Source organism: Callorhinchus milii, unplaced genomic scaffold, assembly GCF_018977255.1.
Source record: "Callorhinchus milii isolate IMCB2004 unplaced genomic scaffold, IMCB_Cmil_1.0 Scaffold5, whole genome shotgun sequence".
NCBI classification, from domain to species: Eukaryota; Metazoa; Chordata; class Chondrichthyes; order Chimaeriformes; family Callorhinchidae; genus Callorhinchus; species Callorhinchus milii.
Window position 1 is genome coordinate 21155217 of NW_024704746.1, and position 22883 is coordinate 21178099.

A 22883-nucleotide genomic window follows, 5' to 3' on the forward strand; every position below is an offset into this window, starting at 1 on the left:
ACTGGGAATTCAGCAGAAGAAATCATTTTGTCTATTTTAGTGAAAAGTGAAAAATGTCTGTTCAATAGTATTGATCAAATATTTTATTCATGGGCAATTAAAAGTTGCGCATATGTTCACGCCACAGTTTCAGTACAGCATGTTAAATCTCATTGCCACGACTGCATAACGTTTGAGACTTGACAATTAAAATGATCTTTAACTTGTGCGGACGACGCTGGAATAGAGTCTGCAAAGAGAAATGGGATATCATATAATCTTCAACAATTCGAACTTAAAATAGTGTAACAAAACGCGCAATCTGTGAAATCCCACGCGTTCAGCTCTCTGATAAAAGCCGAACACGTTTGGCTTCGATGTTTGTTTCCGCTTTGCAGTCATTTGGTTTCCAAAACCTCAAGATAAAGTGCTCTCGGTTTTAATTAAGAATCAATGATTAGAAAAAATAAGTGATGTGAATAAAGGCGGTGATGTAGGGGCAGCGTTTCTGTTCATTCTCTTCGTGACATTCAAACCACCTTAAACTCCTTCTTTGGGCGGTGGAGGGGTTTTTTTTTTTTTTGTTTTGTTTCGTTTAAAAAAAAATGAAAGAAAATGACATTCCAGTCACCTAAAACTTTCTTAAGCGAGATTAAAAGGAGAATTGGCGGCTCTTGTCATCAATAAAACGATTTTCTTTTGGTCCGCGTGTGAAGTACAGGTACAGGGAAAGGAGATCGTCACTAACAGGTAGGTCTATTCACACAGACTGCTGCCTAATTCTCTCACAGCCCTGCTCAGATGAAGCCAGCGCTAATAACATGTCGTGGAGATGGCTGCTGGCAAATTGCTTTGTTATTCTTGTCAGAAAAGGTCCCCAGGAACCAGTCAATTTTAAACGATACATCAAAATGATTAATTGCCTTTAAATGAGCAGCTGTTGGGTACCCTTGGACGGGTTAGATGCAAAAAGAAAGTAGAAAAGAGCAAAAGGGGCTGGAAATGTAATGTATTCATGAAGTAAAAGTGATTAGATCTATTAATTAGCTGACACTCCAAACGCTTCTTCCCCCCCCCACTCTCTGATGTTAAGTTGTTTTAGGGGAGACCAGGGAGGGAGGCGGTGGGTTGGTTATCTAACTCTGAAATGATCCAAGTCATTCCTTCTCTCTCTCTCTCTCTCTCTCTCTCTCTCTCTGTGTGTGTCTCACTCACTCCCTCTTCCTTTTCTCACGTATTGATTACCTATCGCTCAGGGAAATATCACCACCTTCCTATTTAGCTTGAACTGAGGACTGTCCGGGTATTTCGTGTTAATGGGGGATGGAGGGAGGGGAGGGAGGGAGGGATGGAGGGGAGGGATGGAGAAAGAAAAGGGTGTGAAGGAAGTAAGGAAGGAAGACGAGGCGTAAAAAAAAAACTTGTAAAACAGAAAGGAGAGTTTTGTGGAGTTCTGAAATAAAATGAAAAGACACGGTGCATGGAAGAAGGACCAGAGAGAGAAAACAGCCCTTCTTAATATTTTACTTGAAATCTTCTGATGGACTGGACGTTAGTCTGCGTTAAGCCCCACTGAAAGCTAGCTTTAAGGAAAAGCTGAGAGGAATTTATTCTCGCTTTAATTGCTTTAGAACGGCGCCCACAATGACTCATTTGAGAGATTTTGCGCCCATTTAAGTCTCTACTTTCAGCAGTTCACAAGTTAATCCCTTTTCATTCTGTAGACCCGCAGTTGGCATGAGACAAGGCAAGCCTTGCTGGGTGGAAACTTAAAACATATAGGCAGCCAGTGTTTGGGAGAGAGGCCTTCCAAACAACAGCAGCAGCCCGGAGACAAGCGAGTCCTGGAAGAAAAGGTGTGCAAAAACAAAAGTAGGGAAACAAGGGCATAAACACAAGACCGAAACAATGCCAAGTTGACCAAAGTTAGATGTGCAAATGAAATAGAAGCACCACCAATGACAACTAGCAGTCAAACAAACTGACTAGAAACTGGTTACAGCTCTTCCTCGTTTTAGAGATTTGCTTTAAGCATTAAAAGGTATACACTGTATAGTATAGACTGTAAAGTTTTTTTTAATACTATTGGAGGTAGACGGTATCTAACACATCAAGAAGAGACGGGCATTATTGTTTTAATCCTCTTACCAGTAGTCATTTTAAGGCAGGGTTTTTTTTTTTGGTGTGTGGAATGGCGTCGTGTTGCCCCAATCCCATCTTAAGCCGTCAGGGCTGGGAGAGATTGTATGGGAAGAACCCTGGGCTCTATTAGCAATATCCAGAGAGTTAGAGCCGTCCATTCTGCTGCGAAAAGCATGACAAATCTGAAAAGCAAATAAAATCAACGGTTGAGTTAGTCAACTCTGTACCAAAAAAAATAGCTCCAGCAAAAATATATATATATATTCAATTCATATACAGTAGGTGCTACCCACTTAAATACTAATGCAATTTGGTTCTGTCAGGAAAAGGGGGGCAAAATGCTCCTGTTGTGTCAAAACATATTAGAGTAGAGATTCCTGAATGTGTTTTAATGATGTTTGAAGCTGTTTTGAGCTGTGTGGATGGGGAGTGTGACGCAGATTGTTGAGCTAGAAGTTTGTGCAGAAGTGAGAAGGGGGAAGAGAGAGAGAGAGAAAGAGAGCGAGAGAGAGAAAAGGGCATATTTTGATTGACAGACTGAAGGACCACTGAAATCTTGCAGACTTGCTCTCGGCTCCTGAAACACGCCAGTGAGTGTGTTTTAAAATCCTGCATCAGGCTGCTTCCCAGCAGATGGCAACCTACCCTGTCATTGGCTACAACTTTCCTGTGCAAGTGTGTGTGTTGTGTGTGTGTGGGTGTGTGTGTGTGTGTTAGAGAGAGAGAGAGAGAGAGTGAGAAAGAGAAACAGAAAAGAGAGACAGAGAAGACAGAAAGAAAAGGCGAGAGGTGTCTGAAGACAGAGGAAGCAAAACAACACCACACACACACACACACACACAAAAAAAAAGGCAAGGCAGCATCGTCTTACTTGAACGACTGAGTATTCCGTCTTATCCTCTCTCCCGTGTGGTTGAGGAGCTCACAAACGGAGTGTAATCCGCCTTATTTGGGCCACTGCAAAAAAAAAGAGGTTCAGCCACAGAAAGGTAAGCCTGAGTTTGACTCTTAAAATATAAATGCCTATTTTTTCTTCAAGTAGCAGCTGCTCTGCGTTCTCTTATCCTATTCTTTCGGAGTATATGGAGGTTGATGCAGAGATACATAGATAGATAGATACATACGAGCTAGCTAATGTTTTTTATGCGCATATAATTCGGTTGTTTCTTATAATATTTCCCACTGTGTTGGGCAGATTTATTCGCTGCTTTGCACATTGGAGAAGTTAAGTTGAATGTGCGCTCGCGTTACAGTTCTAATAGTGCCTCGTGTTGGGTAAGGTCTTGCAGTTGCCTTTTTTTTTTGGGGGGGGGGGAGTGGGGGGAAATGTCCTTAAAAATCTTGAATTATCAACCGATATCAGTCACAATTCGGCGTCACCCCCACACTCCCACACACACACACACACACACACACACCGGTGCGCCCGAGAGACGTCGATCCTGTTTTCGATCGGGGGAGTGATCCCGACAACCTGATGACTTGGAAGATTTAACACCAAGTGGATGGGTGTCAGTCGCTCCACAGTGTGACTCTCCGCTCCAGAGCGACTGTGTGCATCCATTCACCTCAAGTCGGGGAACCTGTGCACCAGAGAGGTTTCACATTGACAGTCAGAGAGCAGCCACTGGTGAGAATTTAGTGTGATTCCAAGCTTCTGACTTTATGACTTGCTTTTTCGTTGACGAGTTGCAAATAGATTTTTTTTTTAAACAAGTCTTTTTCCAATCTTCCTTACCGCCCCCCCCCCCCCCCCCCCCAAAAAAAAAAAAAAAAATCCTGCCTCTGGATATTTTTATTATTTACGTTTAAACAAAAGTATGTTTTTTTGTTAAAAGACCAGGAATTCTGCTCATGATTATATATAAAGAGGCTTTTGTACTCGGCACAAACGCGCCTGTTTTTTTTTCCTCCAGAAAGATCCAATGTGAACTTTCGAGCCGCGGAATGTATTCAAGAAGTAATGCGACTTTATGCTCAGATCGTGGCATAAAAGTTCACATAGATTTTAGACATCCGCCAGTAGCAGCCCCCAAAGTAATGTCCCCATGACAATGTTCCAATACAATTTAATTTGTGTGTGTGTGTGTGTCTCTCTCTCTCTCTCTCTCCGCGTTGGCACTGACTTTAAAACCAAATGTTTTGCTGGGATTGGGGAGATGATAAAAATCGATGATTGAACTGTCCCAAAACGGTGCGAGCCAAACCTCCCCAGGTTTGCAAAGGTTTGCTGGCGACTCGAGGTTGAATTCACTTGGATTATTAATGTGCCCCAACTTGTTCAGGTATACTGTTGTTGTTTAATGAATGGGATCTCTGCACAGCACAGCACCAGATTAGTCGAAGTGCCAGATGTGTTCCCAGACTGATGGATTCAGCCGCTTCTCGGTCGGTTCCAAGTGCTTGCGGAATAGCGAAGACCTGGTACTGCTGATATCCCACCTGAATGAGGAAACAGTTTGGAAAACTAAGTTGGGACGGCAGAGTGAGCGTGAGGGTCTTACAGTAGAATAGCAACACGTATGTGTTGCGCACTCTCCTCCCTGTGCTGGCGTGGGGAGATGTGTGGGAGGCTATTCCAACTGTGTCTGCGTGTGTCCAAATATCCATCCATCTATTTCTCTTGCTTTCTCTAATCAGAGAGGTGTGTCTGTGGGACAGATAACGGGGGGGAGATAAATAAAATTGCTGCTCAGATTGCAAAGGGTATGAGAGCATTTCCCCGAAAGCCCAAGCGGGGCTATGTTCTGATGAAGGTGGTAACGCCGAGTGTCTAATTTTACTTCCAAACACTGAAGCCTTAAACCAGTATTCGCTGCCAACTTTAATTATCTGCTAAAACCTTCTGTGGTGATACACGGGCCCGCGTTTCATTTCGAGCGCGTCCTTAAAGTGTCTCGAAGCATTGAAGCAATACATGAAATAAGTTGTCCCAATTATATTGTGTTAGTTTAACACCGCACCACCGTATGTATGTGCGTGTTTCACAATGACCAGACAGGTTCGCTACAGGGAGAAGAAAACAAGTAGAAGAGCAATAGTGTGATAAATCACTGAAGGGGGCGGGGGGGGGGGGGGTAACTTGAATGGAGGTACAATTTCAGGATGAATAAACTATATTCAGGGGGAGAGACTAGAGGGAAATTAAAAAGTTAACCCAGGATATTTTTTGTAACAAATAGAATGATCAGATTGACTAAATAGTTGAGACGCAAAAGAGTTTAAGAGGTGTGTGTGTGTGGGGGGGGGGGGGGGGGGGGAGGGATAATAGATTGACGAACATGAATGCAAATATGCCGTATATAAATAAGCTTTCAATATTTTAATATTCTTCCATTAGTTTTATTTGATGCTCATTGGTACCTCTACAGTTCGGTACCTATTATACAATGGGTACCTACTATATTTCTATAGGCCAGATAAGTATACATAGATATGTGTCCACAGTATATATAAATAGAGTATACAACATGTTTTGTACACAAAGGACTTACACAGATCATAATGAATGGGGGGGGTGGAGAGTGGATGTGGACATACATAAATAGAGAGGAACGTTCTTCACAACTGCAGACATACACTGAAATGATCAGGTATGTGTACTGTAAGATACACAGATGGACGAAAATGACCAGAGAAAACTTGAATCTGGATTAAGGAATGATGAGGAGTGCGGAAAGATCCGAATAGAGGTAGTACAACTGATAGTAAATTCGAGAGAGAGAGAGAGAGAGAGAGAGAGCGAAGCAGGTTTCTCGAGAAGGACAAAAACTGATGTATCTTCTGGGTATGAATTTTTATATATATATATATATATATAAATCGGCAAATAAGAGAGAAAAATCAACCTGGTGTCAGATAGGATGATGAATGAACCGCATTGCAGTCGAAAGCTATTTCCACTTCTATTAGGTCCTGAGCCAAATGGGGATCAGGATGCATATTTTAAGGAATATCTAATAAATCTTGCCAAACTCGCCCCTACGGCAATGATCCCGATGCAGAGGTGACTGCTGAACGCTGGCCTACTTTGTGGCAAAGTAAATGTTTAGGAATCGCCTCTGTCGAGGTAATCAACATTCCTGGGCTCCGCTGTAAATCTCATTTCACTGAATTTTTAAAACTGTTTAGCAAGTGTCCATAAATAATTAGTTTCTTCTCAATATACAAAGACCCAGGGACCACGTGAGCCCATATAAATGATAAATCCGAGCATTTTGAATTAAATCCTCCCAACTCAAGTGCAATTCTATAAATCACAATTTTAAAACTGGTTTCGTTTTCCAACTCATATTTGTCTTAACATGTAATCAAGGCCCATTTGACTTTATTTAATAATTAACAACAATTAAGAAATAATTAAGTTTTTTTTGCACGAGGCTTTAATTTTGCATTTGGGTATAATTGCTTTGAATTTTACTGGGAGCAACTGTCGACAATTATATAGTCTTTAGCGTACAATGACAGCGAGGAAACATCTCAATTAACTATAATTAGTACATTTGAATATTGTCTGCCCCGAAGCAACACCTGAAATTATTTAATTATCACAACTTAATTATTTAAAATAAAGTTACCAATGTTCCAATTAGGTGCACAAAATATGGGAAATATATTGGAATCGATTAAGTGCCTTTTTTGGAAAAAAAACTTGATAAGTTTATGCTATTATATATTTATTTCTAAAATATTTATATATGTATATATATATTTGGTGCTTAAATGCAACTGTGGTAGTGATCCATCCATAATGCACGCGGGAATATTAAATCAAGGAATTAGATGAAAAACCATATAAATATATATTTTTTTATTTCAAAAAAAAGTTGGACCGAAGATCCTCGAATGGATTTGCTGATCCATCGAAGGAGAGAAAGCGCTTCTCATCAGTACATTCAAACTGTGGTCAGGAAGGCGAACCCAACCGATTGCAAATTAACTCTTGTCATTTTTGTCGCTTTTAGGAGAGTTCCGAGTAAGAAACAAACGTGTTACTTACTCTCTGTCCCTCTGACCGTCTTTTTCTATTTATCTCTCTCTCTCTCTCTCTCTCTCTCTCTCTCTTTGATTTATGCAGTTCGATTAGGAATACTGTATATTTGGTTCCAGATCATTGCTGCCGTTAGATTTTCTTTGCAGATGTAAATGACAGTAATAAATATATAATCATGTCCCGCAGCATAGAGACCTTAAGTGCCAAACTTTTAACACCGAACCGAAAGGAACAACTGGGGTGGGGGGGGGGGGGAAACTGGTACATAATGGACATACATAGATCATAATGAATAAGAAGTGTGTGGGGGGTAGATGGGGGGAGGAGGGGATAATAATTTTAATTTCTCCACAATGTATTAAAAAAAGGACAAACCGTTTTTCTTTAAAAGACAAATCCAAATCCAGTTTAATGATTGCACTAATCGTTCTTACAGTTTCCAGAGGCCGAGGAGGGGATTGTAGGACTGTTTACAACGAAAAGAGGAGGTCGTGTCACAAAATAGCTTAATTGTTTTCGAGGCTCCACAATGTTTACTCAATATTAAGGCGTTGTTTTCTTTGCAAAGTATTTAGCAAAAGCATGAAGCAGTTTTTTTTTTAAAAAAATCAAAACGAGTATTCAGATTTTAATTGGTTCTGATACCAGCTGTGCGCCTCATTTTTTTTGGGGGGGAAAGGTGGTAATTTTTGGAGTAACTGCAGGCATTTTTGTGTTGGTTTGGATGTGGGTCGTGATATAAATGAACTTGGGGAAGCTCTCCTGCTGTCCAGCTTGTGTCTCCCGGTGCCTGGCTCCCTCCCTGGGCAATCTGGGTGTCAGAACAATTCCCGGGATAGTAGTTGTCAAAGTAATAAGTGTACGCGTTAACAAGTACAAATCTTCATCATCTTTTCGCCTTCAATAATGTCCCTCTCATCCCACCCACAACCATCCAGTGTCTGTGTCTCTTCCCTCTGACACTCAGCCGCTGTCTCTATCAATCACTTTATCCCATACTCCGCCACACATATATAGAGACCCACTATATATATATTATATATATAATATATAATAACATATGTATATTATTATATATATTATATATATATTATATATATATATTATATATATATATTATATATATATTATATATATGTATATTATATATATATATATTATATATATAATAATATATGTATATTATATATATATAATATACACACATGATTACTTTGGCTTTCAATCCACCTCTTGCATCGTAAATAAGAAAAAAAAAACAAAGTGCTAATCATTTACTCACCTTTACACGTCTCTCTGAACTGTTAACCCCCAATGGGAACACAATGAAGTAAAATGATTTCTCTGCGTTTAATAATAAGTCGCTCCGAATTACACTTTCGGTGTGTGAATGCTCCCGCGCGTCCGATCTCATCCCGATTCCGGGGGAAACGTGTTCGGAAACCCTTCTAACAATCTATTACAGTTATTTGACATCACTGGTGTTCAGCATTTCACTGCTGGGATTAGAGGAAATTTGCTCAGTCTCTCGAATCCCAGGAGAGGTGCACAGCAAAGGCGACATTTATATGCAGATTTACTGAATCAATAAAAAAAAAAGAAGCAGTTTAAGGCACGGATCTGCGCTGCAGTAATCTAGAGGGGTGTTATGTTATAAATTAGACCATTTATTTAGCAATGCGCCTGTACAGACATCTCCAGGTTACATAACCACAGCAACACTCAGTCACCCAACACAGCGTCGCAGGAACCCAACAGCAGTTCGAGAGCTGTTATGAATGAACGCGAGTGTTGGGAGGAGGTGCGGAGTGAATCAATATCAATAGAGCAGAGACAGAGATATCCTTCAGTAATTATGCAATTAAAGTTTGAGTTTAACCGGATTTATGTCTCTTAACACGAAACAAATCGGCTGATTAGATTCGACCAAAAAAAAAAACGCATCAGTCACAGAACATTAACGAGGAGGGAGATAATTATACCAATTACCTCCCTGTAATCGCGTGGTTTATAATTAATGGCTTTTTTCCTTACAGATAATTTGATAATAATAGATAACACTGTTGCCGGAGCACTGCAGTCGCCCTGCAGGTCACTTCCAGTTAGAGAGAGAGAGAGAGAGAGAGAGACAGAGAGAAAGGAAAAAGAAGCTAAATGAGGACAAATCAGAGAAAGTTTTTTTTTTGGAGGTGGGGGGGGGACTGGTAGACTTCGTGGAAGCTTTGTAAAGTAGTGGATTTCCTGCGTGTTCATCTCACTCCTATTGATCTTCATAGCAAATGCCACTTGGTGCTGCACATTTACCCAGAGTTTGCAAACAAGCATCGATTAAATAGACTGGTGTTCCTTACACTGCTCTCTATACCTCAATGTTGTGCTCCTTTATACTCGTGTCTCTGTTCACTTGTAATACAATAGTGTCGCACTGGTGTACACTCAGCTCTTATGCAATAAAGCAGTGGAAGATTAATCTCTAATGACTCCACTCTGGAAGAAATAGGAAGTAATGCCGCATCATTTTCGAATGAAGGTTAATAAAGTTAACCACTTAATGAAGCAAATACGGGTTTAGAAAAACACACGGAGGACAGGACTAGAAAAGAGCAAAGTGGCCTATCTTGCGATAAGTTTTCAATAAATCTGTAATCATTTTAATGCATAATAATAATCTTGCATTTCATATGGCGCCTTATCACGTCTTTGAGATGTCTCAAAGCGCTTCACGGAATGTACCGTAAAGTGAATGAGGCCTTTATTAATCTGATGTTGAATTTTTAGTTCAGTTTGAGGGTAATTATTACTGGGAACTCTTTCTCAATTATATCACTCGCTGTCAGCATTCAGTCTTCTGAGGACGAGTCTAGAATGATGAGACACGAAGAAGTTTCTTCTGCTTTGTCCTAAAACATGCATCATATCAACCCAAGGGCAACCAACGTAACATTTTCCCTCGTCCCATCAAGCTAAGCTATGGTCTCGATGAAGTAGCTAATTTAGGCCCAATTAGACTGAAATAAAAGTTATGATAAAACATTACAGATTGTTGCTAAGATTGGTTCACTGAAATACGGGTGAGCCGGAAAATGAGCGTAAACAAATATAAAAATAGGGTTAATCTTGCTGTCGCTTTCATCAGGCTTCACCTCAACTTTCCTTTGGCCCGAGTTTCCTTTTTTGGTTTATTTTAAATAAGTGATAGGCAGTCTTTATTTTTTGCTTCATTAATTAACTCGGAAACTGTGCATAGGAATCAGATTAGGACCAGCTGTTCTTAAATGCAGTTTATGAGAATTGTAATTTTGTTGATACAGTATTTATGGAAATGAGGAAATGATGACTAACATTCAATAATGAACACTTCATGACTCTAAGAACTGATTTTCAACCGACAAAATTCACAGCTATAACTACAAATTGTGAGATTCAACAATGAAGTGTCTGGGTTTCAAATTTGGAAATATCAATGAGTTCCCAGAAGTCTCGATAGATATAACTTTTTTTTAAATGGGAGAAGTCAGCTTCAACCCATCCTTCACCCACCAAACAAAGGAGGCACCAAGCGGAATACTACGCGATTGGCAACACCAACCCTCTGTGGACTATTTGGAGGACCTGGCAGGAGAAATGATGAACCTGCACAAGCTAAAGAAAAGGACCAAGGTAAAAGCTAAACATTGTTTTGCAGTGGGACAACAGTGTACATATATGCATGTTAGGGAAAGTTTAAGTTGTCAACAACGCGTCATGAAAAAACTGTACTGAGAGAAAAATAATAGCAATAATCAAGACGTTAATGTAAGAAATTTGAAATGGCAGGATTGTAGCAAATTAAAATGAACTTGTTATTAGGTGAGAGTGAACATCCAACATTAGAAGTTTGCATGTGTCAATTCACTGTATCTCAAATCACTGTTGTTCTTATGTGGACAAATAATGCATCACAAGGCAAAAATGGCAATAGGTGGCTACCGCGCATATCAAACTACTGATGTCTTATAAGGATCAAGCACCGGCACCATAGACGTTCTCATATTATTTAGGAAGCAAAAGAGGAGCGTAAAACACAATATAACTGGTTCGGGAAGGAATGGAGAAAGGTGACCTTGCTGTGGCAGGTACCGTGTTATCCGGATTTGAATTATATACAAGACTATATTCACACACAGCAACTGCTCAAGCACACCAGTTACATGTAATGACAGGATTGCGAGTGTGTTAGGGCAGTGTAGGAAAGCAATTCAGTAGCCAAGTGGACACATGTACAATTGCATTGATAAGGTGCCATCTGCTTTCTTCACAGGAGAATCCAATGGAGCATCTATCACAGAAAAAAAGTGCCACACACACAAATTTAAATTGTCAACACCCTAATTGAAGCACATACCAACACTATTGGAGGTTCTGATATTGCTGAGGAAGCCCGGTTTGAAGCATTGAGCACTAGCGAGAAGGGTTAGCGGTGGCTGGGGGCAGGGCTGCTGATGCAGGGCTGAGGCCTAGCAAGTTCTGTCCCACAACATGTCTTGGAGACAAACATTCATTGGCTTGTTTCTCAATGGTTGCACTATTTTCTTAAGGACAAGGTAACAGCATCTGCAATGCAGATCTCACTTACCACAAAACAAAGTCAGAGTAGGAGCATTCCACATAAATGCCTTACACTCCTGCTATCAAGGTATTGAGGTTAAAATTGCATGATGCATTGATGGCTTTAACCCTCTTCGAGAAAGTTCCAGACAACCATGACAGGAGCTTCCAAAACTCTTAGACGCTCACTGTTCTTTGCCCACACATTTCATGAGGAGTTAATCCTCCACCAGAGACTTACTTCATCAGTGCCATAGAAAGGATAATACAGGTGTAATCAGTTGGCAGTCATGTCAATAACACTTCTCTACCATTACATTGTTCTACATAAATAGCAATAGGAATTCCTTCTGAGGACATAGCCCACAGCAACCACATCATCAGAGGCACCTGACTCTGACGCAGGTCCATCAGAAATAGTTTCAGTTACAGCAAGCTTTCTGTATTCCCCTGCTTATCCCGAGTTGACTGTGGAGCCATCCACCAGTGCTACTGCTTCATCTGGTGAAATGCCTAGAAGGACACTCAAGATACACTCAAGACAAAAGTGGGAGCAATGTACATCAAATAGGTACACCAGTTACACACAACATAATAAATTGTTATTCATTTGAATGCATCTTGCAGTCTGTCGTTTTTAATTGTTCCTGTAAATAAAGAGAAAATAATACAAAGTTTAACCAAACACATACACACATATATACTTTATATATATGTATGTATGTATTATATATATTATAAATACATTATGTCAGGATAATCTGAACTCAATTTTTTATTTCAGTGACAAATATTGAGCGGTAAGTTATCTAATTATTTAATTTCATATGTAAAATCTCACACATGGATTTCTTGAGACTTTCTGCTATTGGTGCATATTTCATTGTAATAATGAGTGTGACTCATATTAACCCTACAGCACAATGTTCAAACAGCTCTGGCCTTGGTTACACTAACAGACAAATGGTCATATTACATTTATCCTGCTTTCAATTGACCTACAGCATTCAATCTATAATAATGAATTGTAATGATAAGGATCTTTGGCATCAACAGTGTTCAATATAAAAATTAAACAGTTTATGGTTCTAGTGGTGGGGATATGTAATTTTATAGTGTGATTGCTAGGAAATATATGTTTTCACATTAAGATGTAACTTAGTCATATATTGGGATGTTGCCTAACTATATTTCGATATTGTGCTGGGATGATATACTTTTGGATATTGTGTTGCTATGATTTGTAGTTGTACACTTATATGAAAAACAATAAACTTGAAGGCAGTTCAAGAGACAAAGGAGGAGATTTGTGACACACTGATATTTTGAGGGAATGGACAAATGATAGGGAGGTTCTGACAGATTTTGGAAACAGGTGAATGTGTTTCAAGATGGTGACAGAGCCAGCCTGAAAACTACAACTGCAATAGCCTCACCTTAATATCTCAAAGCAAGTTGAATTGATAAATCAGAAGCAAAATGAAAGAGTAAATGTATGAACATAATCTAACAAATGACAGAATTACGGAGGGAGAGATCTTGCCTGATCAATCTGAGTTGACATGGCAAATTGGCTGTATTTGTAAGAAATGTCAGTGTACTTTCAAAAAGATCATTTGCAACCCATATGTCCTCAAAATGTGCGATTTGTGGTGATGGGTTGAGTTCTAAGTACACTTGTAGAAGAACATCATCATTCTTTGAGATTCATCAAGTAGATGTACATCTGTGTTCAGATAATCTATAAGAGGTATAATGCACCTACAAACTGTTATTGGACATACCTAAAGATTTGTCTGCGATCCTCTAATGGAAAAAGAGCATTTTACTCTCTTCTCTAGGTGAGAAGAGCTGATAGGTCTGAAACACTGATATATCCTCACTTCTCCACATTGAATTCAGGTCTGTTACCCCTCTCCCTAGCAGCATAGAAGCCCATATATCCTTCAAATTACTTGATCAACTCATTCTATATATAATCATATAATCTCCAATTGCATCGGAGTCAGTTGCCATAGAAATCAATTTTGCTGAGAAGTTGATTCTTATTAATAATTGTTCACATGTTTATTCAAACTATATAATGTCTGAAATAAACATCCTACATAGTGGCAATGAATTACTTCTGTCAAATTGAGGACTCTAGTCACTTTATTTTAGATAATCATTTTATCGCTTTTCCAGAGGTAATAATTCCTTAAAAAAAGGGATGAATTGGTCACTCAATCCACAACGGTTTGTGGGACATTGCTGTGCGCAATTGGCTGCCGCATTTCGCCCACAAATATACAGTCAATTCATTTTACAGTCTATTCTGTGAAGCGCTTTGAGTTGTCTCAAAGACCTGATAAATAGCGCTGTATCAAATGCAAGGATTATATTATTATTATATTGATATACAGATGGATATTTTCTTGGAACAAATCAATCATTGTTCAGTAAAGATGTTATCACACTGGCATTGACATCCAGTATAAAATCTGTCACAAGCAAAGAGAAAAGACAACAAAAAATGTCTCTACAGAGTGTACATTTTATTTAGAAAAATACCTTGAAGGGTTTTCAAAGATTAATTTCATTTTTGAGTTCAGATGAGATCAGGAAACCACTTAAAGTTTGCTTCCGCAGAGCATGGCATAAATGAGATTACTGTCTTGTAATCACTTACAGGTACTCATTACTCTCCTTATAAACAAGTTCAGACTCATAATTACCTTAGAGTTTCACAATCATCCTAGGTATCCATTATTAAACCACCTGAAACTCCCATTAGATTATAGCTTCTAATTCCTGTGCAGGTATTTCTACTTTCTATATAAACCACCTGAGCAACCTATACCATCTTTATACTGTTGGAATCACAACAATATTGCTTCCAGCAGCAGAGTCTGATTGATATTTCTCTTCGTGTATAGCCTTGGCGTGAGGCGATAATGTTAAATAACTAATATTCAATACCTACCTCTGTGCTTTATGGTTCGATTCAAAACAACTGAGTGAGAGTCAAATATGAAAAATAAAGTGAAATTGCAGACTTAAAGAGGTCAAGTCATTTTAAAATGATAACAGTGAAACAAAGAAGAAACTCCTAATCTCAAACTACTATAATGGAGACCCACTTGATAGTGAACAAAGCTAAACTATCTGAATCCCTCCCTATCCTCGGCCTATTAGTACTATTGGCTATAAGACTATGCCAACTGAATGGCAATAAGAGAGTCCTGTTTCCCGCTGGCCTCAAATGAGACCCATCAATACAGCCACTGGGCGAGTGCAACATATTTGGCTGCTTAATGAAATATAAAGATTATTTCAAGCACTGTAAGCAGAATTCGACAGCCTGAAAAACAGAGCCTTTGTTTGACAAATGCATTTGTAATTTAAAAAATGCTGTCTAGGTTCTTTTCTATAATTGATTTATGTATTTTTGAAAGCAACTAAAACGCGAGAAAAAAAAACGCATATTATCAGTGATCACTGAAACAAATATTCTTAAAGCCTGAAGGGATGGTTGCAGCAAAGCTTTCTGATTTCAAACACACTCTTCAAGGAGATTTATTTTACCCCAAATTTCCTGATTAATTGTGAATTGGAGCTGGCCCGTCTGCTCTCACAGTGGAGTGCAGGGAATTCCAGCAAAGAGAGACTTTGCAACTTTGAATTAGCAATAAATTAATCAATTGTTGGACAAATATTATAATGTTCACGTTCATTCAAAATATTATCCCTCAAATTTGTGTGTGACATTCAGCTCAAAGGCCACTCGCTCCTGTCATCTTACAGTATCCAGTGGATCATAACATTTTTGATTTTTGTTTAAAGACAGTTTTTTATATATTTGTTTTCCAATTGTTGGTCGCATTTCCTCTGTGTAACATGAAGTCCTCCAGACTTTGTCAATGGTCAATGACAGAGCTGTGATCATGAAGTCCAAAGCCCAGCACTTCAGTGCAACAAAATGCCCAGATTATCATTACCTTCCAAAACTGGTCTATGCCCTCCTGGGAAACTGAACCCTAATAATAAGTTTAACATAGTTTGTTGTAAACTGTGCAGTGTTTAACCAGCTCCACACTGCCCTCTTTCTCTCTGCACAATGTCCATCATAATAATAATAATAATCCTTGCATTTGATATAGCGCTTTTCATGTCTTCTAGATGTCTCAAAGCGCTTCACAGAATGGACTGTAAAGTAAATTGACTGTATATTTGTGGGCGAACGCGGCAGCCAATTGCACACAGCAATGTCCCACAAACAGTCGTGGATTGAAAATGACCAATTTATTATTGTTTTGGAGGGATTATTATAAGGCGTGTGGAATAAGGAAACTTGCCTAAGGTTGTGTCTGTACTTCAATTTAATAGTTATCTCTTCCTCGGAGACTTCCCAATTTTCAGTCTCAACCTGCACTTGAGATGTTTTGATAATCTAGGTTACAGGTTTGACTTGTATACTTCTCAAAGCAGCTTTGTTCATTTACATGGAGTTGGCACCTTGAACTAGTCTGACTGCTGAGTAAAAAGGACCTATGTTTTGAAAAAGTATTAACTGGGTCATACTCTTATTTTTTTTCATCGACAAGTTGTAGCCAATCATTAGTATGTTCCTCGGACATAAACAATTGAACTCACTTTGTAAAACTGCTTTCAGTCCATTTATAGGAAGTTCTTTGATATATATATATAGAGAGAGAGAGAGAGGGAGAGAGAGAGAGAGAGAGAGAGAGGGGAAGAGTCCTTCACTCGTGGGACAGCGTCTCGGAGCGCTTAACGGTGGCGGAGCTTGACGGCGAGCTGGAGGGTGGCAGGTGGCGGAGTGAGAGGTGACTGTAAGCGCGGTCGAAGAGGAAGATCATCAGTTGTGATGTAGAACATCATTTATAAAGCGCCCCTCACGCTGGGTAGCTCGCAGAGCACTTGAAAGAGGGGAAAAGAGGGGAAGGAGGGTCAAGTATATACGATTAAGTCTATTAACACACCCAATCCAATATGCTATTCCATTGTTGACATCCTTTTACATTTGCCATGTCTTCCAGGGCTTGGAGCCATGCAGCACTATGGAGTCAATGGTTACTCTCTTCATGCTATGAACTCTCTGAGCGCAATGTACAATCTGCACCAGCAGGCAGCACAACAAGCTCAGCATGCTCCTGATTACAGACCATCTGTCCATGCCCTGACCCTGGCCGAGAGACTCGCTGGTAAGATACTTACAGCACTTTTCAACTCTGTACATCGGATTATTATTCTTATTCTAAACTCACTTTGTTTAGGTTATTGCGAAATCGACATTTTAAATGAATAACTCCGAACATCAATATTTCTTTTTAATCTCAAACTGTTGCAGCCAAAATTCATATTAGCATTGACATCTTTTCCGAATATTTTGTAGAATATTTTGAATGAAATGTTAAATGGTCAATAACAGTGTGTTTTTAAGAGCTGGGGCCTTGTATCAATCTCACTTAAGCCTGATTGGTGGCAGTGATGTTCACAACAAGAGCCAAGAAGGCGCACAAACGTGTGTTTCACTCCAGCCAGGGTGACTTGCAAGAAATTGGCTGTGAAAGCTCCAGCAACACACTAAATATCACAGTTTGGGTTGGAATAATGGCAACAGGAGTAAGAGTAACAGAAATGGGAGCCAAATAGCAAATGATTTGCAGGGGAAAATGACATGCATAGACAAACGCGTTCCCAGAAGCGAGGTTTTTGTTTTCCCAATAATTAAACTAGATGTGTTTTTCCTTTCCAACGGCTGTGCATTTCAAGACATTATCCTCGAGGCGAGGTACGGTTCCCAGCACCGTAAGCAGCGTCGAAGTCGGACAGCCTTCACTGCCCAACAGTTGGAAGCCCTCGAGAAGACTTTCCAGAAAACTCACTATCCAGATGTGGTGATGAGGGAGAGGCTGGCCATGTGCACTAACCTGCCTGAAGCTAGAGTGCAGGTACATGAACCCCCCCGCCCACACACACACAAACATACAACCTATGTCAAGGACTTCTGTTTGGTCCTCAGACCAGCTATCTACAATCCTCTCTAGCTATATCAACAGCAATAAATTACACTTACGCAGTGCAGGGAGGGCAGGGGTAGGAGGGTGACTCAAGGCATGGTCGAAGAGGAGGGTCTTGAGACGGGCCTTGAAGGAGGCAAGGGAAGGAGTGGGGTGAAGCACAATGTGGTTGGTATGTCAATAATCCATCTGTCTGTCTATCAATCCATAATCTATTGTTCTATGCTATCGATATCCTTATCCAGTGCCTTGGGACGTCCTCCCGACGTGAAAGGTGCTATACAAATATAATCTTGTTGTTGTTGTTATCTGTTTAGCGAGTTTTCTAATATGTCCTACCTATCTAAGTTAAGCTATCTATTCATAATATATCATCGAGGCGTCTCAAAGACGGGATAAGGCGCTGTATCAAATGCAAGGATTATTATTATTTATTGATATTGACACAATAAGAACCAAATCGTCAGCTCACTCCTGTCATTCCGTTTGCTGTATAATTTAGGTGTGGTTTAAAAACAGACGCGCCAAGTTCCGAAAGAAGCAACGTAGCCTGCAGAAAGAGCAGCTCCAGAAGCAGAAAGACGCTGAAATGAGCCAGGATGAAGCTAAATCTGAGAAACCGGCCACTGAAACCCAAACCTGCTCAGAAGCCATCGAGGGGCACAGCCAACCCAGGAGCGAACCCAGCCACGTTGAGTTGAACGTCACCTCGGCAGAGCAATCAGACAGTGAGTCGTCAGCGGAGGAACAGATCGATAGGGAGCGAGAGTTTAAGTCGCCAACAGATGAATTAAAGCATGAAAAAAACATCAGCCCCGAAAGCAAGTCAGCAACCTGTAAACGTGGCAGCCCCAAATCAGGTAGGTTCAGAAGATCGGAAACAAACTGCATGTGCAATGATTCAACCTGTGTTTGAGCTGGGACTTCTGACCCAGAGGTTAGAGGGTCACCAACTGAGCCAGCTTGACACGAGGAACACAAAAATAAGGAAATAGTAAAGAAAATGAGCAGGAGAATAATACCCGACCTTGAGGAGTGGTTAATGTGAGTCAGACTCTGAGACCATCAAAAGCCCGGAAACAATATTGATCCATCTTAGTGCATTCCAGTTGGATCACTGCATCTCTGGAATTTGTGCTGCGTTGTTCCAACCCACAGCCTCTGTTAGTCTCTCGTGGGCAAACATTTGAAAAGATTGGCACTTCAATAGTTAAACAGCCCTCTAAAGGAAGTTGGGTGGGGGGGAAGTTTGGATAGGATTTTCCACTCAATCGCCTGGCGTCGGTGTCAGATTGGTTTTGATCAGATAAAGATCATATTTCCAGTGATTAGTTTTCTGACAGCTCATCGGGTTTCAAACACAGATGAATGAAACCAGGATTCTGTCAGTGCTGAGGAGGCCTTTGTTTGACTACAAGCTAATGTGATTCTGTGGTCACCAGGTGCATTTACAAGAGGAGTGTTTGAATTAATTGCAGGTCACTAAGGAACTTAGAGTGGAACCATTTAAAAACCCTTTCGCTGGTGAAAACTTTGATTTAGGTTTCAGTGATATTCTTCTTTGATGCTCCAGATCCTACCTGTGTCTGGCTGATCCTACCTGTGTCTGGCTGATCCTACCTGTGTCTGGCTGATCCTACCTGTGTCTAGCTGAAAACCTAGCTGAATTTTTTATCATTTCCTGTTCCTCAAAACACTCTATCGTCTAAGTTTCCTGAACTTCTTAGAATGTGACCATTTTTGTCCAGCTGTCAAATGGTAAATGAAGAGTTCTTTACCTGACGGAGAGATTGGTGACATTGTCCCAGAGAAACCTGACTTTGCTTAAGGAAATGGGTTTCAAGCTGTTACAGATGTTTAGGATGGATCTCTCTCTATTTCTCTCTCTCTTTCTCACTCTGATAGGTGTAGGGTTAAAAATGAGGATCAGGGCTAAGATTAAGCCCCATTCTTCTCAACGAGAGAGCAAGAGAATCGCCCTCCACCTTCAGGATTCACGGGAAGGATGAGGAAAACCTCAGTCCTCTGAATAGTTTAGGCAGGGAAGTGCCCTGCATCCTTCAGGGGAGTGGTGGGAGTGGGGGGGGGGGGGGGATTACAGCAGTAAAGGAATTACACCCGCTCTTTCAACAAAGATGGTGGGAAGAACCCTTCAATTGGCGGAACAATAGTGGTTGTCAGAGCATCAATCTGCACAATGTGCACTAAAGGTCAAGTACAGTATTTAGCATTCTCTGAGTGTGTAAGGCCACGCACCTTTTACAGACAAATACCGGTAAATCTAAATAACAAACCCTGCTATTTGTTATATGGGGGTGGGGGCAGACTATTCTGGTCCTAATTAACGTTGACAATTTGGAATGTTATTTCGAGCAACGTCTGGGAATTTGGAAATTCATAGGAAAAACGGATTTGCCATGATTTTAGTTTTGATCAAATCGAACCGCGACACCAGAAAAATTAAAATCCTCCTGACCGTAACATATACACGATGTGTCCCCGATAAATAATCCTTGAATTTGATATAGCACCTTATCACATCGTTGAGATGTCTGGAAGTATTTCACAGAATATACTGTAAAGTGAATTGACTGTATATTTTGTGGGCAAAATGCAGCAGCCAATTGTGCACAGCAATGTCCCTCAAACAGCGCTGGATTGAGTGACCAAATAATTATTTCTATCTTTCTTTATTAAAAAAATACAGATTCGCCAAACACCACAGTAGGAACACCTGCATCCAGCAGCGGCAGTAACATGGTGCAAACCCACTCCTACTCCTCGTCTCCCCTGAGTCTCTTCCGACTCCAGGAGCAGTTTCGCCAGCACATGGCGGCCACCAACAACCTCGTCCACTACTCTTCCTTCGACATGGGGACCCCACCGGCCATGCCTTACCTGGGCATGAACATGAACATGGCTCCCATCAGCTCTCTCCATTGCCAGTCCTACTACCAGTCCCTGTCGCACGCTCAGCAAGTTTGGTCCAGCCCTATCCTGCAAGCTTCCAGCACCCTGCCCAACCTCAACAGCAAAACCACGAGCATCGAGAACCTGCGGCTCCGAGCCAAGCAGCACGCAGCCTCCCTGGGACTTGACAGCCTGCCCAACTGACCTGCTGCTTGACAGCGACTGGGCTCCACAGCCACCAGTAGGAGGCGCTGCGTTGGATTTGAATGAACACTCACTTGCCTACATCTCACACTCGCGTCATTGATTTTCAGTTCAGGCCCCACACAGTTAAATGTTGACACTTTTTTTTAAAAAGAACCAACAACGTTTAAAAAATACACACGCAGAAAATGTATTTGATTGCATAGCTATTCCCTGTATTCAATAGAAGAGTCAGGCAGACCAAATGTTGTGTTTGCACAGGGAATCTACACTAATGAATGAATGAATGAGTGAATGAATGAATTATTCATTCCAATCTAATATCAGTTCCCCTGAAAAAACTGCTGCAAAGAGTTAGGGAGGAGTGAGTGAGTAAAGGCTATTACAGTAAAGGCACACAGGTGACATGAGAAAGATTCTTGAAAGTTCTCTCAGTGAGAAAAAGGCTGGCTCTTGATTTTTATTATACCCTCAGTGTTCCTGACTCTTCAGGCCATTGTTTTCACAGGGAACAGTTTCACTGGTTCATATGGACAGTGATTATCTGATTGTGAAACACAGATTGGTACCAATCTCCAATACAAATCTAAAAGTCTTATAAAGTCTGTATATACTAAACACCAATACATCTTCCCTGGTAAGTAATCAAGGTTCAATAAGGATTTACAAGCAAGAAAGAGGCGATTGTAGGAGCCACCTGCTTTGGAGGATGCATTTGAAAGCAGCAGATGCTAACAATTCGGATTCCGATGGAAATTTATGAGTCCCAGAGCAGCATGTGGAACTGTATTTGTTCAGAACTTTTAAACTAAGGACATAAACCTGCGAACCAGTCAACTGAGCAGATGCGTCATTCCTGTATTTTACACCTTTGCCGAGAGGTTACTGTGCTCAAAACAGAGCCCTTGTTTGTAACCTATTTCAAAGGCTCAGAGTAGGACTTCAGATAAAGTATACATTGAGATATGATGATAAAGTAAGCAGCCACCTCACTCAAGGTGAAGGGCAGTTAGAAGATCTCCACTTTGGTGTAAGAATAAATTGAATGAATCTCGTCAAGTAAAACCATTCCCATGCCGTAGCAAAACGTTTAATCGGTTAAACCGCGGAGAGAGAGGCTTTGAGGCTTTGCACGTTTAAGCCATATTCACATTTCCTTTTTCTTTGGCCCATTAAAACCATTCTAATTGATTTCCCCTCCACTCTCCTGTTCAGATGGCGCCCCCAGCAGGTGGGTCCCAGATTCCCAAAGGGGGCTCATTGCTAATTTCCCTCCTCTTCGCCTTTCAGAGAAATTGGGATGCTTCCCTCCACCTCACTCTCCACTCTACCTGGAGTTCTGAGGCTCAGCCTAGACTCCGCAATCCTTTCGCACTTCTACTCTGTTCACTTGGGTGTCACTTGAAACAACATCCCCATCCCTTATTGCCTGCTATTAAAAGTAGACAATTAACAATGAATTGGCAATAAAGATGAGAGGGGCAGGGGGTAAAAAAAGCCTTTGTGAAAAATTAAGATTTTTTTCTTACCCCCAAAAAAGCTAGTTAGTCACTATAACATTATTGGGGTTTTTGACAAGTAAGAATTGCTCGTCAATTGCTTCCACCAAGAGGACAATGTGTTAGTAAGTTTCACCTTTAGCATGGGAGTTGGGATCTTGATCACATTGATGGGAACGAAGGTGACGTCTTCTGTGTTTGTGTGTATATACACCCTGGTTTATTTGGGAGTGCTAAATACTGACAATATTTAATACTAAACACAAAAAAAGGCCTATTTTAAAGCAATGTGCTAGGTATTGCCTTCATAACATGCAGCACTATCCGATGCCTCTATTATGAAAGTTAATGCATCATGGCCTTAAAGTCTCAAATGTTGATGTTGCCCAGATGGGAGTACAAGAAACAATAAATAGTTGAATAAATAAGTTTAACAATAAATAGCGACGATGCCACATAAACCACTGCACTTTGGATCACTCCAACATCGATAGGAAGAAACAGCACAGAGTTCTCAAATGCATCCTTTTTTCTATTCATTTGCTGAGG

General features: G+C 40.5%; 1 protein-coding gene and 1 long non-coding RNA gene across 3 annotated transcripts; one reads left to right on the forward strand and one right to left on the reverse strand.

Annotated features, from left to right (window-relative positions):
* Positions 1-65: 65 nt before the first annotated feature.
* On the reverse strand, positions 66-2590 carry LOC103174598. Its single transcript, XR_487359.2, has 3 exons — positions 2415-2590; positions 2128-2303; positions 66-229 (listed from the first exon to the last, which is right to left on the reverse strand). It is a non-coding gene; the product is annotated as an uncharacterized LOC103174598 (long non-coding RNA).
* A 14158-nt stretch (positions 2591-16748) lies between these two features.
* Positions 16749-20835, forward strand: dmbx1b (diencephalon/mesencephalon homeobox 1b). 2 transcript variants are annotated; one of them, XM_007887042.1, is made up of 4 exons: positions 16749-16902; positions 17438-17652; positions 18224-18581; positions 20429-20835. In XM_007887042.1, exons 1-4 carry the CDS (start codon positions 16749-16751, stop codon positions 20833-20835), a joined length of 1134 nt encoding a protein of 377 aa, XP_007885233.1. The 2 variants fall into 2 exon arrangements, with proteins under 2 accessions (XP_007885233.1, XP_007885234.1); XM_007887043.1 differs by having other exon boundaries at positions 17474-17652.
* Positions 20836-22883: the final 2048 nt, after the last annotated feature.

Excerpts from the sequence above, each read along its gene's own strand:
- dmbx1b (XM_007887042.1), top strand. The coding sequence starts at position 16,749 with ATGCAGCACTATGGAGTCAATGGTTACTCTCTTCATGCTATGAACTCT. Across the intron at positions 17,653-18,223 it reads TGCCTGAAGCTAGAGTGCAG|GTGTGGTTTAAAAACAGACG; the intron begins GTACATGAACCC and ends TGTATAATTTAG. Across the intron at positions 18,582-20,428 it reads ACGTGGCAGCCCCAAATCAG|ATTCGCCAAACACCACAGTA; the intron begins GTAGGTTCAGAA and ends AAAAAAATACAG.